At 36.8% G+C, this 18,267-nt stretch overlaps 1 protein-coding gene across 1 annotated transcript; it reads right to left on the reverse strand.

The window, feature by feature from the left end:
* Positions 1–2,353: 2,353 nt before the first annotated feature.
* LOC120336471 (uncharacterized) lies at positions 2,354–10,060 on the reverse strand. Its single transcript, XM_039404155.2, has 7 exons — positions 9,980–10,060; positions 9,307–9,454; positions 7,488–7,561; positions 4,778–4,903; positions 3,977–4,086; positions 3,465–3,536; positions 2,354–3,125 (listed from the first exon to the last, which is right to left on the reverse strand). Exons 1-7 carry the CDS (start codon positions 9,989–9,991, stop codon positions 3,026–3,028), a joined length of 642 nt encoding a protein of 213 aa, XP_039260089.2. The 5' UTR covers positions 9,992–10,060; the 3' UTR covers positions 2,354–3,025.
* Between the last annotated feature and the right edge of the window lie 8,207 nt (positions 10,061–18,267).

Genomic DNA, 18,267 nt, shown 5'->3' on the forward strand with positions numbered 1-18,267 from the left:
AGCAGAAACATTAAGCCAGCTTGCGCTTATCATGCTTGGCATTTATCATAGTCAACTCGGCACGTGTCATTGCTCTACTCTACTAATCACGCAGTCTGATAAAAAATCATTAGCATCATATCTTCTAGATATATTTCATTTTCACGATACCTATCTCTTCCTCTCAACCGTTCTTTGGGGAGGATTATTGTTATAGTACCCATATTTACATATTTATCCCGGGTTTGAGAGTCTGAAAAATTCTTAGTTGCCAAGTTAAACTGTAAGAGCTAGAGGGCCCGGAGGCCGGAAAACGTGGGTTCTCAAGATTCTAGCTAGAGATCTAGCCTCGACCCTCTCCCCTTGGAACGCCCCAGCTTCTCAAAGCTGTAGGGTGATTCACGTAACCGCTGGTCAGTTACGGCTTCAACTACCATAACAAGCCCATGCATCTAAAACGAACAACTGGTAAACTATTCCCAAACCGCGCTAACGAACACGTGTATGTGACTTGACATATTATTCACCCGTCCCGTTCCCTTCCCCGTGATAAATAAAATAGAGTCTCAAGTGTGGGGTTTCTCAAACTGAGACCTCGCACCCGAAGAGCTGAATGGTACTCTACAGTTAATTGAAGTGAATTGACTGCGATCTGTTCAAATGAGGATGTGCAACATTATTTGTCGGTGGGTCATATAACTAGGCTTACCATACGTCCCGCTTTAGGCGGGACAGTCCCGCTTTTCAGCGTTTTGTCCCGCCGTCCAGATAAGTCAGCCAAAAATCCCGCTTTTCCAGCATAATACACAAACATGCTCTCGTTACTGTTGTTTCTGTGTAGCGCAGCGCTAGCCTATCTACTGAAGGTGAATGCGTTCGTTTCCAGCTGATTCCCATTGATGGCAGACGTATCGCATGTAAAACCAATACCAATTAGGCTAAATTCTAATTATTTGTACCGGTATCGTTAATGTCAATTCCTTCCTATTTTTCGAACTGAAGGCACTGAACCCGATATTTGGACTGAGAATATGCGCATGAAATTTCGATAACAATATGTTCAATAAAAACAGCCGAGACAGCTTTAAATGTAGGCCTATGTAGTAAAATCGGAAAATGTGAAGTTACAAAATCACAGCTACGGGGTCGTTGTCTTTTGAGGCGACCCGATTTGAAGTGACAAAAATATGGTAACCCTACATATAACCAACTTCAGACATCTAGCTGGACCACACAGAGCCTTATTAAACATAAACTGTCAAATCGAGATGTTATGCTTAATTGGGAAAAATCTGGTTTAACCCCTGGTTAAAATCTTCAACCTCGATGTACTTATTCTTTTGTTTGGCTTTCTTATCATCAAACGTGTTGATTGAAGTAACTGATGGAGAATGGTTGAAAACAAAACTAGTTTTTTCCATGAAAAGTGCCCATGGAGTGTTGGGAGTCTCTGAGAAGAAACCTCATGGAGGTTTGAGAGCCCTTGATTTAATGTCAACAGTAATAAGGAATAAAATAATTTAGAATATAATGAAGTTAGACTTTGATCAAACGAAAGCTTACGAATATACTTGCTATTTTGTAGCAAAAGAATATGCTATTCTGAATTATTGGACACGTCAATAGACATAACGATCGTTTTAATATTATGTTGTTGTTCTTGTGCATCATCATTATAAAATCGCTTTTCTCTTCGAGTCCTGGACCAATTGTTTTGAAATTTTCAGTGGTTGAAGATTGATTTTTTCACCAGAAGGCTATTACTTTTACATATTTCAAAAATTTCTGTCGACTTCAAGTGATTCGTGTTTTATGTGTCAGAATAAAAAATATCGGCACCTTGTGACGTGTCCATATATTCGAGCATACCTCTCTTGTCCTTATAACACTATCCTTCTGTGGCAACTGACACACACTGATCCGAAGTATGAAGCAAACAAAGAGAAAGGACTTGCAGTTCAGTACACAATACCCTGGTACAGGAGTTGACAAAGTTTTCCGACAAGGGGCCAAAAATTATGCCCACCCAGACTGGCGGGAAAAGTTACAAGTTATGGAAAGTTACATTTTATGAACAATATTTACAGTGTTGCAAAAGCACAAGTGGGAAACAATAAACCTCGTGTCAAAACTGAATTTAATCGCAATCGCAACAAATTCCATGACCTATTTTTATGTAAACATCAAAATTTGGATTTAGTTTGGTTGTGGCAGCATCAGGTAGGCCAGATTGAATTACCCAACGGGCCGGATATGGCCCGCGGGTCGTTGTTTGCCCACCCCTGCTCTAGTACCTCTTATAAAGACCATTAACCTGCGATTTATATTTGAATTAGGAAACGAAATTTTTGGTTTTTAATAAAAGCACAATTGATGAAAGAGTACAGATGTTTTAATATAGTATTACACAATGTATATTTAAAAACAGAAAACTGAAAAAATCTATTATAAGTAAATAAAATAGTATAAAAGTCAAATGTTGACAGGAAGTATATTTTATAATTCATCTACAGATATTGTGACAATAAAAAATCGAAATATTTAGCTTAAAATAATTTTAAGCAGTTCTAAATCAAATTAATTTAACTTTCATCAATCAACTCGAAAATATACAGGGTGACTGAAAAGCAGAACCCAGTTAATTTAGAACATATTCTGAAGAAACATAGCTGAAACTTTCGGGGACAATCACACACAAACAGAAATTAAATAAATTTTCCTTTTTTTTTCGCAGAAATGTGACAAATTTAAAGTTTTCTTTTATTTCGAGTCACCTCGTCTTTCATTACTAAGGCTCGCTTTGCAAAACTTGCTTCTTTTTGCAACTAATTGATCAATCGATTTGATTGAAGATAGGCGAAGCCGCTGGAAGTCGAATACTTTCGGGTTCTAATTTGCGATGCCAATATAGTCTGGCGCTTTCATCTCTAAGTCATCGCGCCAGTCAGTCAAGCCCAAAATGCTTTCAGTAACAAACGTTCAGAGCACTTTCAGCAAACATATTAACACAGTGGTGTGAGCATGAAAGTCATGCTTGGAAGATTTGTTACGAAACTGTACTTGATGACGTCATTGGTGTGCTAGACTGTGACAAGATTGCTGTATTTGATGCAGCTGACGTCATATTCACAGATTGTTGGTTTTCACTGCAAATATAAAAATATATTTTTACTATTGAGATGGGCTCTTGCTCTTTTTGTCATGATTTGAAATGGCACTGTTTTCCTACCATGTTTTCCCCAGAATAAGACAGGATCTTATTTCAATTTTCTTTCTAAAAAGAACTCTAAAGCTTATTTTGGAAGATGTCGTTTATTTTCACTTATCAAAAATAAATTACAAAGTAGAGGATTACGAGATTTTCAAATATACAAAATATCGACTAGGTCTTATTATGCGGTATAAGTGTAATTAACCTACCTAAGCGAGTTAAATGTACCCCCGGGTAGAAATTCCTGTTGCAACAAAAAAAATTCAAAACTTACTTATTTTCTTCTAAGGAACTTTGCTCTATTTGCTGTTTTTTCTTTGATTCTAAAAACGCTATCAGACGCAATCTAAAAACAAAATAAATGCTTCATTTATCAGGTTATGCTACAAGAGATCGCCGTAGTACGGGCGTACAATCTGTCACATTAGACTACCGGTCCAGCAACGACATAATGAACGAGAAAAATGCTCAAAGATATGGACACGAAGTTTCAATGACATATAAAAGTGTTTCTTCAGTTAGAATAAAGCAACATAGTTTTAGGTAGAATAATAAAAGTAATAAGAGCCTTACAGTGGTTTCAACCGTCTTTAAGTATTGAAAAAGGAAAATCTTTCAAATTTTGAAGATAACGACATCATTAATAATGACGGCATACTTGTGACATAATAATTGTGATTTTATTAATTATGCAAAACAAATTTTAATTTCAAGTAGCCTGCGGATACTGTTAATTGCAAATGTGACGTCATCATTATAATGACGTAAATTAATAAAGAAACTGACCTGCTTCTCCTTTTAGCTGAAGGCGAGATTCTTTTCTTTTTTGTTATTCTAGTTGAAGCTATAGCAAGGCTTTGATAGGCAGAAATATCGGAAGGAAATATTGCCGTTGCCTGAATTAAAATTTTGATTCGAGAAGGTTACTTGTATAAAGGGAAGCCGATAAAAAAACTTTTGTATGTAAGGTCCACAGATGCGTACTCAGAGAGTGGTTTTGGGGGTCGGACCCCCACCCTTTTGAAATATAAACAAGAGAGCTACGCCTGTTGCTACGTCTGTTCGCAGTACAGTACGGTGTACCGTACCGTCAGATCACAGTCTACAAATATATTCACACCAAGCGAAGCAGTAGCCTACAGTAGGAAACAAAATGGCGTCCGATGTCCACAGAACGTTCAATTACGTCATAGCAAACAAAAACAAATCTCACAGAGCTAACAGAAATATTTAAAATGAATAAAAGTAATAGCCTTCAGAAGAAAAATTTTATCTTCAACCACTAAAAATTTCGAAGCAATTGGTCCAGTATTCGAAGAGAAAAGCGGTTTTTTAATATTTCCACTAGGTGTGTTATTCTGTGTTATTCTGTCTTGTTGTCAACAACAAGAACAACATAATATTGAAACGATCGTTATGTCCACTACGTGTCCAATAATACATACCAAACGCTTTCAGACTCTTCTAATTGTGTTACCATGTGGTAAACAACATGGCACTATTAAGTCAAATATTTTGATTCATTGCCATAGTGACCACTTTTCTATTTTGAAGTTGCCAAAATTTATAACTCCAAATTTAACTCACCATAGGTAAATGTAATTGCTGATCAAGTTGAATGCCGGGTTGAATATACGGAAATTCATACAACTGTTGTTTGCATCCGCTAGATGGTAGTAGTAAGCTGTCCAGAGCAGGAATGTGAACGAAATTCTAAAGCGACAAAAATAATTTGAAATATGAATTTATTGTAGAAGAGATGAATAGTACCTAATTTCCATTTTCACCACAAAATAAAAGAATAAATAAATTCGTTCCGGTGTGATAAATAACCAAAAAGTTTATCCTCTCGAATACATAATTTACTCGTCCATATGGACATTGGCAAGTTTACAAACTCAATTTCTAAAATATTTCTAATGTGTTCCAGGCGATATCGGTATATTTTTTCAATTCCACGACGTCATCAATAGTGACGTCACCATATTTGCGTAACATCTTTCACGGCTTAGAAATGCCGTATTACTAAAATCCGACTTTAATTTGTTAGAACGTTCTGTACGTTGCATGGGAATAACGTTTAGTCATAGGTCCTTTGTGACAAAATAATTGCAATGTCAGCACGCGGAAGATATCAGGGAAGTAAGAATGAGTAATATGAAGAATTTTTTGCGATTGTTTAAGAATATTGAGTTGGAAGTTGCAGGTTCGAACCCAGTTTATTCCAATACAACGCCGTTTGTATATCGTATAAGTCTGACACGGGCCAAGTACGGCCACAGGCCAAATCCGGCCTGTGGAAGGACATATAAAAAGGTTATTGTTTCACGCCCACTAGAAATTATTGTGGTACCAAACTACACTCATAATTTGGTGCTCCCGAAGTATGCGAACCAAGATGGCGGACATTGGAACGTAACATGGGTAAGAGGTTAAGGTTTGGCGATAATTTTTTTCCAATTTTCCTTATTTTAGTCCTATTATCAGTTCGAAGACTAGCCAAGAGCCTCCCGTAGTATTTATACCTAAAATTATGGCCTAACCCTAACCTAGTACACATATTACATTCCGATGTCCGCCATCTTGGTTCGCATACTTCGGGAACCCCCATAATTTATTATCATTTGCTGATGTTGTCCTGCTTTGCGTTATAGGCTGCGTGCGATTTCGAACGGCTACATTTTTCTTGTCTATAATAGCTTTGTCGAGAAGTATTCTAAGCCTCTTGTCAACCATAATGACGTGATAGGATATGATTTTTATGAGTTTGATAGAGGCGAAGGCTGTGACCGACCAGCGCTTACATGAACCACATGGCGGCGAACAGTCCAGCAATCCTCTCGCACATGATTATCCCAGCGAGGGTGATCAGCGCTGCAATTACATGCGATTTAAACGCTTAGCTGATTTGTCGTGATAATAGCGGTAATATTGATCAACGACCATAAACGATATATAGCCTACAATGTTGTTCGGAATTTTTCAGTCGTGTTTATAACAGGACAGAGTGATAGAATCGTTTAATTGGATAATTCTTAATTTGTGGCGGCGGTGTTTTTCTCAGATCTAGCATATTTTTGCATTAGTGGCAAGGGCTTTGTACAAATGATCCGAAAAAGACACGCCAATGACGACTTTGGAAACGACAGCAAAAAACAGGATATCCAGCTGAGAAAATTAATAAGTACCTGTGTATTCATTTATTCGTTATTTGCTAATCTAGTACTGTATTGCGTTATTTTACTGTCAGATACGCGGATAAAATAAAAATAATGCGATGCGACGCATTTCTAGCATTTTTCCAACATTTTTAAAACGGGATTTAGAATCGCTTCAGAATGTAAAAAGGTGCGAAATGGTTAAGAACCGCTGTCATGAAGAATTGAGGACCGAGGAGTATTTGATTGCAGGCCATTTTCAACAATGCTTGTCAGTCTATGTCTCTGTAGTCAATAACCGTTTAACGAATCCCATGACCAACATACACTAATAAAATATGGGGTAACATTATGGATCGAAGAATGGCGTACAAGCAGGCCGTGTCTATAGGAGCCATAGGGGCTGCCGTCCCGAGCATGTACGTTATAGAGGTGAAGTCGTTGCTCTGTTTGATGATTCGAATAAAAATAATACAAACATTCGTAAATATTGTATGATATATCAGTATAGAATTTATATTTCAAATCGACCAATGCCGCAAAATACCACTGAAGTTATGAGTGCCATAAAACATATAACGACTATAAAAACAACAAACATTTCACTCTTACTTGACTTTTAATTCATTTATTATCACGTTTAACAACTTCTACAATTTGTTTATCCCCCAAAATATTTTTTAAGTTAGGTATAAGCGACATCATTATCGGGCAGCAGAAAAGTTTGACACGCGTTTCATTAGGTAAATGTGCGCAAGACTGGTGGACTCCTCGTAACCAGGTTGTTCACGTGACCGCTGGTCGGTTGAAGTAACCCCCAATATCAATTTCATCTGAAAAGAATAAATGGATCACAAATGTGGCGATCACCGAGAGGCCGGTATACGCCAATCAATATAAGCTTTCCTTTTCTCCAGAGTATTTATGATGTTACAATGTCGTATTATGACGCGATAGTGTACCCCAAGGAACAGTCTTAGTGTCGTGTCGCATTAGGGCGACGGATTGTAAAAATGTTGTTACAATATCTTATTATAACGCCAGGTTTTTACATTATGACGTCACAAAACTTTAGGTATTGTTTATATTCAAATATTTATTTTCATTGTTATACTCATTACAGGACTCAGTTCTCTTACCTGTGTCGGCTGCGTCTGTATGATTTGGTTCTGTGGAAGTAGGTGAGAGTATGAGTATGAGTTCGTCGTTGCCACTGTTGAAATAAGAGAATGAACAATGTATAATTGGTCTAAACCAGGGGTGTGCGACCTTTAATACAAAAGGGCCAGATACAAATAACTGGGTAAAACTGCGGGCCGCACCTTTATTCAACATAGGCCAGGGTGGCCCAAACCCAGGCCCGCGGACCACATGTGGCCCGCCGCTTCATTATCTGGGGCCCACATCACATTCGGAGAGTAAACAAAAAATCGCATTTCGTGTTGTTTCGTCATAAAATTATTCAGAAAAATCTTTTGACGTATTGTCATCACTAAGGTCACTGAATTAAATAGTGTTATGGCTAGCTGAGGAAACTAGCGAAGTTGAATGATGTGCTTGGCGGTCTAAATTATTATCTGGCTTTTTAACTTTTTGGTCGGGAATATATGTAAACAATATAGGCATCATAGAAAACTAAAATTCGAATGCAGATTCTATTAGCCTAGAATGGCTATGCCTCATAACTATGTGTTTGCACGATAAAGGTGTTTGTTTTGTATTGCACTGTTTACCTATTCTTGGCGCTATTCTGGCCCGCGAACAATGCAAAAATAATTTTGTGGCCCGCAGAGCCGACAACCTTGGACCACCCTGACATAGGCTATTAGTTACAAGCACAACGATTTTGGTTATCGATCTTGTGACATGTGTTGTTCGCTTCTCACTAGCTAACTATTAGGGCATTGTAACGTCATAGACATAGATCAGGGGTGGGCAAATTTTTTTAGTATGAGAGCCGCATGCAGCAAGTCAGAAATATGTGAGAGCCGCGTAATTTTTGAAATTAATAATATTAGATACCGTGAACTGATAAGAACTTTACACATCGTATAATAACAATATTGCAAAGTTTATTTTCTTCAACTGCTTAATGAATTGAAAAAAAAAACTGTTACGCTACAGTTTCTCTTAGTTAAATTTGAATAATATAAAATTACGAGTCTCAGTTATTTCCAATTTGAAATTATTTCATTGAAACAAACGTTTTATTATTAAAACTTTTCGCAGTTTTTGCGCCCCTGTCCAAACGGCGCCCATGGCACGAGTCATGGCTGCCACACCCTAGATACGCCTCCGCACACCCTTTGTCTAAGCCAGTGATCGGCGAAGTTTTTCAAATAAAGGCCAAATAAGAAAATGGAAAAGGTTTCAAGGCCAAACAATTTTGGAAATTTTAAATTTAACCACTTGATAAACTTGTTAAGGGACAGTGAGTTTGTAATTAAAACTAGTAAAAACGTACCTGTACATGTGGTGGTACAAAGATTGAATATCCGAACGTAGCAATACACATTGTTAGCTTTCCCAATTTTAATGAGGCAATAAAATAACCGAAAGACTGGACATACCAAAATAGTTGCGATGCCGTTATTATAGTTGAAACAAACGTAATGTATGATCTTTTGATATATGAACAAAAGTTATTTGGCAGAAAATTTAAATGTAGTGCTGTTTCTATAGAACTTTTTTGTGTCACTGCCCATTTTTGAAATTTACTAGAGGCTCATTAAAGAAAATGCTCTGCGGCCTACATTTTGCCTACTGGTCTAAGCAAAGTATCAGGCACCCGTCTATTGTTTTCAAATACCGAAGTCCTTAAATTGGTCGCCATGACCAGGTCAGTGAAAGTCAGAGATTGGATCTGAGTAACGACTCATCTATGAACAAACGCATTACTGGCAGAGAACTTGCGCGCAAAGATAGACTAGGTGAGAGTGTAAAATACTTAAAAATCACCTGTTTGCGTCATAACTTGCTGATGATGCTTCAACATCTGTGATGTCATTTGATCTTGTGACGTCATTGATGACGAAGCTTGCATTTGCATAGCTGGAATAGAGTTTAGTAAACATGTCCCTGGAGGGAGCCATACTGTGGAAGCAATCTGTTGAAGAAGTTTAAATATTTGACCTTTGACTTAATTGTTCACCCAAAAAAATATTGTTTAAGTAGTCTTTGAGGATCTTTTGTACATAATCTCCGCCGAAAGAAAAAAGACCCCCCTCCCCCCCCCAAAAAAAAAAAACGCTCAAAATAAGAAAATTAGCAATTATCTAGTCAGGCTTTTGGTTAGATGGTTAAAAATGTAGATTGCGCTGGAAATTGAAATTTTCTAATCATTCCTAACCGAACCCTAATTGGTTAATTATTAGTTTGTTTGATTTCAATTAATAATGATGGTTTCTGAAATTTATAATTGTTGAGTTAGATCGTAGCAGCCAGCGGGCCCGGGAAACGTGCGTTTTCACAAGTCTTGAGGTCTAAAGAGCGTACCAAGATACGAAGATTGTTATGCATGGTACAGAAAAAAGCTTTTACTTTACATTTCACAAAAATGACGAGGAGGGGTACGCCCCTAGTCCATGAGGCCTGTGCTTTGTCTGTTTTTCTGAATTATAATTTTTTTTACCTGAGGCTCCATGCATGCAGTGTCGGTTTTCAGAAATTTCAAACGTTGTTGTATTATTTCTTGTCTACTATATATTCTAAATCTGAACAACAGCACAAGCGTTAAAAAATAAGACTTTTCACACAAAGATACGACACGAATATTGACAATTATTGAATTGTTATTGAGTACTAATCATGAAAGTATGAGAAACACTGCAACAAACTAACTTTTGAGGCCTTTCTTTCTTGAAAATCAACAATTCCATTGCGTTTAGCTTCAAAGACCCATACAATTTGCGTGTGACTAATATGTAGTCTAGCCGCGGTCCAAATCCGGACCTTTCGAATATTTGATTCGTAACGCGCTTTATTCTTTATTTCGGATCATTAGCCCCACTTTTGAAGTTTCCTTTTAAAAAATCACTTTTATAGATTTAAATATATACAAAATGAACTATAACGCCATAATAATCAATCTTGATTAGCTAATAATCATTAGCCGGTCGAGAAAGTGCGCGTTTAAGGATGCCGAAATATAATTTCTGGAAAGACCGGACCCAAATATTTGTTTGTATGCGGATCTTCGGTAAAAATAGTTGAGTAGCCCTGGACTCTAGCGGTTCCATACCGGATGCCCTCGGGCTTCTAATGGGGCCACAAAACAGTTGGGGGAGAACCACTACGCTAGACACAAAACTGAATTTACTTTTCACAAAAAGAAAACCTTCCGTTCCTGCCAGTTTCATTGCTTGATAAGGTTATTTCACAGAGTGGACCATTGAATTGTAGATTACACCTTGACAGTATGGGCCTTCTCTTATAATCCTAAGACAATATATTTATATATTTTTTTTATTTTCTGACGTGGGGGTAGTCGCTTTTAAATATCAGTGGCTTTACTCTTTCATGAAACTACAAAATCTCACCCTATCGGGGAATTCTTTAATGGCTGAGAAACGATAGCATATTCAAGTTCTAACTTTTCAGATCCTTCTTGCCATCTTCTAGATCCAAACAATTCCACTACGCCCATCTCCAAAGATCTATACAACTAGTCTAAGGTAAGGGCTTTATGTAGGTTGATATATGTTTCTCTTGTATCCCTAAGACAATATTTTCGGCTCTAAGTGTGTGTACCAATATGGAGGTAACTAGTTTTGTTCGCCTACTTCACATCAAGTTGTGTAAAGAAACTGATACCCATGGCAAGGGGTATATTCACTTGGCTAATATAGACAGTCCCTGAACTCGTTATAGAACTAAAATAAAGAAAATTGGAATAAAATTATAACCTAACCCGGTACACACACTACGAGAGGACCACCATCTTTATTTTCCAAATTATTTTAATAATTTCGTTCAGTCCTACATCAAATATCTATCACAGCTTACGTGTGACTAATATAAAGCTTATTTCTTCAAAGTAAGGCACCGACGTTTTATCAACAACTAATCAAGCATGGGACATACAAAATGTGATCAAATTGCTTTAATATTATGTTTGCATTATACATGGGCTTAGTGAAATTTTGTCGATGTTTCGAGATTCATTTCCATAAACAAAATTAATCATCAGTATTACACATGCTTGCGTACTGTAAAAAAAACCACAAAATTGGTAATCGACTCAATGGATTTCATATGTTACGGGACATATAATATATAAATATATATATATATTATAATAATAAATAACTAAAGGATATTTGTAAAACTACACCCAATACATCGGTATTACACATTATAAAGTACTTGAAGTACTTATAAAAAAGTTGTAAAATTAGTGGAATTCATGTACTATTGTTTAGTCAGACTGCAATGATTGCTACACACTAACACAAATGTTCTTTTGTTAGCATACAAGAAGATTTTTGAATTGCGCGATATAGTTATCATTACTTTTGCTACAGTATCATTACTCTTAGATATTCCTCATGTGTCCCAACGGCCTCACAATTGACACCATTGTGTGGTCTAACGTTTCTCAAACTGTATTCCAAGCACCAATGTTTCGCGAGCTTCTTCGGAGCTTAACTGCTACTAAATTAGTGTTCCTTTGATGGCTACGGGTCGTAAATTTGTCGTTCGACCCGGTGACAAACAGGCGGACATGCCTTGTGTCAGTCCAAAATGCATGGAGTTTATCGCTAAACGTTCAATTTGGTTTACCGTTGGCCTGATATTTTTATTTGTCAAGTTTATAACTTTTTAATTTCACCATAGGCTAAATTTTTTGGCAAACCATCCATCAATTTTACCTTTTAATTTCTTGGTATTCTGAGAAGCAATACAAAACCGTATGTTTTACGGGACTGGTGTAGTTTCATGAATTTCATCTGTCTCATCCAGTACAGTTCACATTAGAGCGTCCTATTTCGATATATTTTTCATATATTACTCTTGATATTGAAATCGAGAATACCAAACCTTACGACATTGGTATAAAGAATGTTAATATAATGGTCGCACCATAAACGGAAGGAGAAACTCATCTCTTGAGTAAAGTTGACCATACAGTACAGTCCCAATTAGGACGTTTATTTTTTGATTTATTTTTTATATACCACTATTTAATCGAGTATACCTAACCTTACGATTTTAGGACACTGCGAAATAATAGGCGCACCGCACCGTTAACGGAAAGAGAATGCATAGAAACTGCACTTGATTAAAGTTAATGCAAACACTGAAATGTTTAGAATTGCTGAAACTATAAGAGCATTACGCGTATTCACTCAGAGATAAAAGTGACCTATCTCTGAGAGAAGTTTCGATTTGAGCACTGAAGCACAAAAGGTTGTATAACTGTGCATTACGTGAACTCACCCAAAGATAAAAGAGACTTTTCCGATTAAAATTATTGGCAATTTCTGAACTGCCAAGAATCAGGGAAGCTATAAAAGCATTACGCGTACTCACTCAGAGATAAAATAAAAAAGAGACTAATCTCTAAGAGAATTTACGATTTGAGCACTAAAATACAAAGAGTTGCTGAAACTATATCGTAGTATAATTGTACATTACGTACACTCACTCAGAAGTAAAAGAGGCGTTTCCACGATCAAAATTATCGGCAACTTCTGAACTGCCAGCTTTATACAATTATATGGATAGAAAAACCCTGTCCTATACCATTTCCTTAACAAAGCACTAAATGTCTTGAAAAATCACGGACAATGTTTTACAAAAACGCAAAAAAAGTTTAATTCCTAAGACAAGACACGTTTATACAGACAACGATTGGAAATCACCATTTAAAAAATTGCAATAAAAACGTGATGATTTAATAATTAAGTCTGAAAAAACTGAAATTTAACCCGCGTTTCAATGTACTTCAAAATTGCTGTATGCCTATCTCAACACAGCTGGAACAGTTGTCCGCCTCGTAGCCCAGAATATGCTCAATTTATTTCAATATTTAGATTAATTCTGAATTGTACATATTTTCATAATTACTGTTTTTTGCTTTCAGGGGCGGGGAACGCCAGGGTTACTGGCGACAGGGACTTAGCAAGGGGGGGTATTATTAGGGGGGGGGGGGGGTTATTATTAGGGGGGATGGGGGGGTTATTAGTAGGGGGGGGGGGGCGGTCTGACATTTTTAATTGATATTGCGAATCTAAAAGGCGTTTCAATCTACGTAAAATTGCCATGTTATTGTACAACGTCCTAGTCTCGAGGTCTAAAAAGCGCTTCAATCTACGTAAAATTGCCATGTTATGGTACAACGTCCTAGTCTTGAGGTCTAAAAAGCGCTTCAATCTACGTGAAATTGCCATGTTATGGTACAACGTCCTAGTCTCGAGGTCTCAAAAGCGCTTCAATCTACGTAAAATTGCCATGTTATGGTAAAACGTCCTAGTCTCGAGGTCTAAAAAGCGCTTCAATCTACGTAAAATTGCCATGTTATGGTACAGCGTCCTAGACTCAAGGTCTCAAAAACGTTTCAATCTACGTAAAATTGCCATGTTATGGTACAACGTCCTAGTCTCAAGGTTTAAAAAGCGTTTCAATCTACGTAAAATTGCCATGTTATGGTACAACGTCCTAGTCTTGAGGTCTAAAAAGCGCTTCAATCTACGTAAAATTGCCATGTTATGGTACAACGTCCTAGTCTTGAGGTCTAAAAAGCGCTTCAATCTACGTAAAATTGCCATGTTATGGTACAACGTCCTAGTCTCGAGGTCTCAAAAGCGCTTCAATCTACGTAAAATTGCCATGTTATGGTACAACGTCCTAGTCTCGAGGTCTAAAAAGCGCTTCAATCTACGTAAAATTGCCATGTTATGGTACAGCGTCCTAGACTCAAGGTCTCAAAAACGTTTCAATCTACGTAAAATTGCCAAGTTATGGTACAACGTCCTAGTCTCAAGGTCTAAAAAGCGTTTCAATCTACGTAAAATTGCCATGTTATGGTACAACGTCCTAGTCTTGAGGTCTAAAAAGCGCTTCAATCTACGTAAAATTGCCATGTTATGGTACAACGTCCTAGTCTCGAGGTCTCAAAAGCGCTTCAATCTACGTAAAATTGCCATGTTATGGTACAACGTCCTAGTCTCGAGGTCTAAAAAGCGTATCAATCTACGCAAAATTGCCATGTTATGGTACAACGTCCTAGTCTCGAAGTCTAAAAAGCGTTTCAAGCTACGAAAAATTGCCTTGTTATGGTACAACGTCCTTGTCTCGAGGTCTAAAAAACGTTTCAAGCTACGAAAAATTGCCTTGTTATGGTACAACGTCCTTGTCTCGAGGTCTAAAAAACGTTTCAAGCTACGAAAAATTGCCTTGTTATGGTACAACGTCCTTGTCTCGAGGTCAAAAAAGCGTTTCAAGCTACGAAAAATTGCCTTGTTATGGTACAACGTCCTTGTCTCGAGGTCTAAAAAACGTTTCAAGCTACGAAAAATTGCCATGTAATGGTACAACGTCCTTGTCTCGACCCCTCCCTCTCTAGCTACGTCCCCATACTGGCGAAAATACCGTGGCATAAAAGTACTTAAAGTTAAAAGGATGAAGACTAGAAAAACTAAAAATTGTCGTTGTTTACATATCAGTGGCTTGTTGTTCATAACCTTATACGGAGTAAAGTTGTTAAAACGCCCGATATGGCCTAATCACTGTCTATATTTATTAGTAATCGTGAGAAGGAATTACTGAGAAATGTTGGTGATTTTTCTTTTGACTGGTTATTTTTAAAAGTCTTGGATTGTATTAATCAATATTGTTGTCAATGTGCCATAATGTGAACTGCTAAAAATCATGTGATAGTTACTGAAATTTCGATGTAATTGAGTTGTTTGCAAGCAATAGCAGAAGGCGTTTTAAATTACTTGTAATTTGTTCCGAAGATGGCGCACAACCTGAACTCAGGTTGTGTACCAGGTCAGGGTTCAGGTTGTGCGACATCTTCGTGCGCATACTTCAGGAGTACCCAAAAAAGTTTTATTTATACAGTAAATCCAACATTGCATATAAAATTTTTGCCAAATGGTTTTTGTTCATATATTAAACGATCATACATTATGTTCATTTCAACAAGATAAATTAAATGTCCCTTAACACGTTTATTACGTGGTGAAACTTGACATTTTCAACGAAATTGTTGGGAACGTTGCCATTTTACTATTTTGGCCTCACTTTGTTGGTTAGCAATATCATCTTTAATTATGAATCTCGAGCATATGAGTAGGGCTGGGCATTTCGAATCGAATAGTAAATTATTCCAATCGGTTAAGAGCAAATTTTTGAATCGCCGCCATCGTGTTTTACTCTTCTCGCCAATGGTCGAGGTAAATTTCTCAATTTTTTTTTCATTGAAACCATATTTTTTCAACACAATTCTGATATATGACTCTTTTCTGTATTGAGGTATTGATGAAAACGTTTTTTTTATTGTCAGTGATGTATGTATTCTATGTTTTCAGTAATTGATGTGTCTGGAGGACCTAAAATAATAAGAAAGTTACATACAATTTCATACCTTCCAAGTATTCGAGATTCGATTCGATTCGAAAAAATTATTCGATTCGATTCTGAAATCATCAGGTATGCGAAAATGCCCAGCTTTACATATGAGCGATAATTTTCGAAGTTAACTTTGATAACATTACGGTCGTATTACTACCTTCCTGTACATATCAAATTAAAAATACTGTCTGTTCATTTTATTATTATTACGAATACTGTATCGCCGTTAATTTTTCCTGCAACTTTCTCCCCCCCCCCCACTCTAAATATAAATTACTAACCCTTTTCATTTCTGTATTTTATAAACTAAAAATTGCTGTTTGATAAAAAAAAAGCCGTGACCCAATTCGTGTAAATAGTCACGAGAATAAAGAATTATTTCGTCACAAACACAATAATATACGTAAACAATGGCAAAACCTCAAAAGGTTGTATTACGAAACAAAGCAAATGGGTAATCCACCAAACCCCCTAAAACCCATAATTTGGAAAAATTATAAATTTTTTTGTCTAAAGAACAACCCTGGACCACACTTGATTGTTGATATTACATTAAGAATTATGTTCGGGCCACGCTCGAACGATTGCGCAGAAGATTAATAACTAAATCAAAGCTGTGGGAAAATCTACGGCAGTTATTACTGTAAAAAATTGGAAGTAAATTAAGTTGTAAATCTAAGTAATAACTATTATAAGAGATTTGCTCAAAGCAGGTGTTTGCGAGAGCTCATTTAGAAGTAACGTTAGAAAGTATATATCCATCCCTATTTATAACCTACTTTTTATATAACAGAGCAATAGCCGTCTACGTGAAAAGCCATTTGAATGGCAAATGGAACTATATATTCATTCCTAACCTATTGTCTATGTGACAGCACACTTGCCCTCCCGAACAGAACATGCCATTGACACCATATATCAATTCTTACCCTTTACTGTCTCCTTTTTTGTCTTTCTGGCCCGGGTCAGACTTCCTAAGCCATGCATAGCTCAACTACTACACGCAGACCGATCCATCAGCGCAAATGCTTAAAATAAATATAATAAGCTGATCTCGCGTAACTCCAAGTAATATATTTACGCAAAACCAATATCGCTCGAACATAAAAAAAATGGCGCTCCGGAAGTATTCGTACCATGATGACGCACAACCTGAACAACCTAGCCTGGTACACATACTATGCTCCCAAAGTATTCGTACCAAGATGACGCACAACCTGAACGATCCCAACCTGGTACACATACTAGGTACAGGTTATGCGCCATCTTGGTACGAATACTTCGGAGCACTGAATAAAGTATGAATACCGTAATCATTGTAGGCCATGAATCCCAACACTATCTTGCTGTCTATATGACAGTCCAACATCTATTTACGTGGTAGGGCATTCCTCTGATGATTGGGGACTTATATTTTTAACGAGCTGTCTATATGATAGCCTAAGAGCCCTCCATATGCGATGCCATTCAAATGGCGAATGAGTTCATATATCGCCACGCTAATAACCGAATTGCGTAGATCATTTTTGGCGGTTTTGAGTTTCTCATAAAATAGGTACTTATGTAATGCTGCGCACCTGTCTGTTAACTCAGATTTTATTTTATGAATTCCGAAACCCATAAAAATAGAGATTTTGTATGATATGCAAATTTGTTCAATTGTTTCGTCATAATGAATTATCATGGTTAACGCGAGACTATTGTGACGTCACAAAGGCAAAATAACCTCGTCGAAGGATTTTCGAGTTTTTGCATCTCAGATTCTAGCTTAGCGCTCATAAATTTCAATTTATACTACTGTATGGGAAGGCGTGCACTTGTGATATTCACTGTCCGAGTCCAATTCACCTTGGTTAGCTTTTATATAGGGGTACATTGCTATTTTATTCTTTATATTTAACTTTAGTCTTATTTCAGTGGATGTGCAGAGCGTGTTATATTGATGAAATAAATATTTTTAAACATAAATAATAACGTAATTAAAACAGATTAGCTATTTTGGGGATTAGACATCGTATATACTAAGAATTACATTCATTTTTGGATTGTTTGGTTTTCAGGACTGGTACATATAGTCAAGTTGCAAATTGCCCTATTCATAGACACATTTATGCCTAAGTCACGCCATTATGACGTCCCATGACTGCGTCATACAAATTAACTTAAATCCGGCTACGATCAGAAAATTGAACCATGGCAAATTATTGACTCTCAATGGCATAGCAATATCATTAGGAAGATTTTTACGCTTTTCTCAAAACTGCTAAAAATGAATTACGCAATTCGGTTATTAGCGTGACGATATTCTTTCTTTCTCTTTACCGAGGTAAGACTTCCTCA

This window comes from Styela clava, chromosome 2, assembly GCF_964204865.1.
Source record: "Styela clava chromosome 2, kaStyClav1.hap1.2, whole genome shotgun sequence".
NCBI lineage: Eukaryota > Metazoa > Chordata > Ascidiacea > Stolidobranchia > Styelidae > Styela > Styela clava.

What these genes read in the sequence shown, in the direction of transcription:
- LOC120336471 (XM_039404155.2), bottom strand. An exon ending in TACAGACGCAGCCGACACAG is followed by an intron (nt 4,904 to 7,487) that starts GTAAGAGAACTG and finishes TTGTCGCTTTAG; the next exon opens with AATTTCGTTCACATTCCTGC. An exon ending in AGCAATTACATTTACCTATG is followed by an intron (nt 4,087 to 4,777) that starts GTGAGTTAAATT and finishes ATTTTAATTCAG; the next exon opens with GCAACGGCAATATTTCCTTC.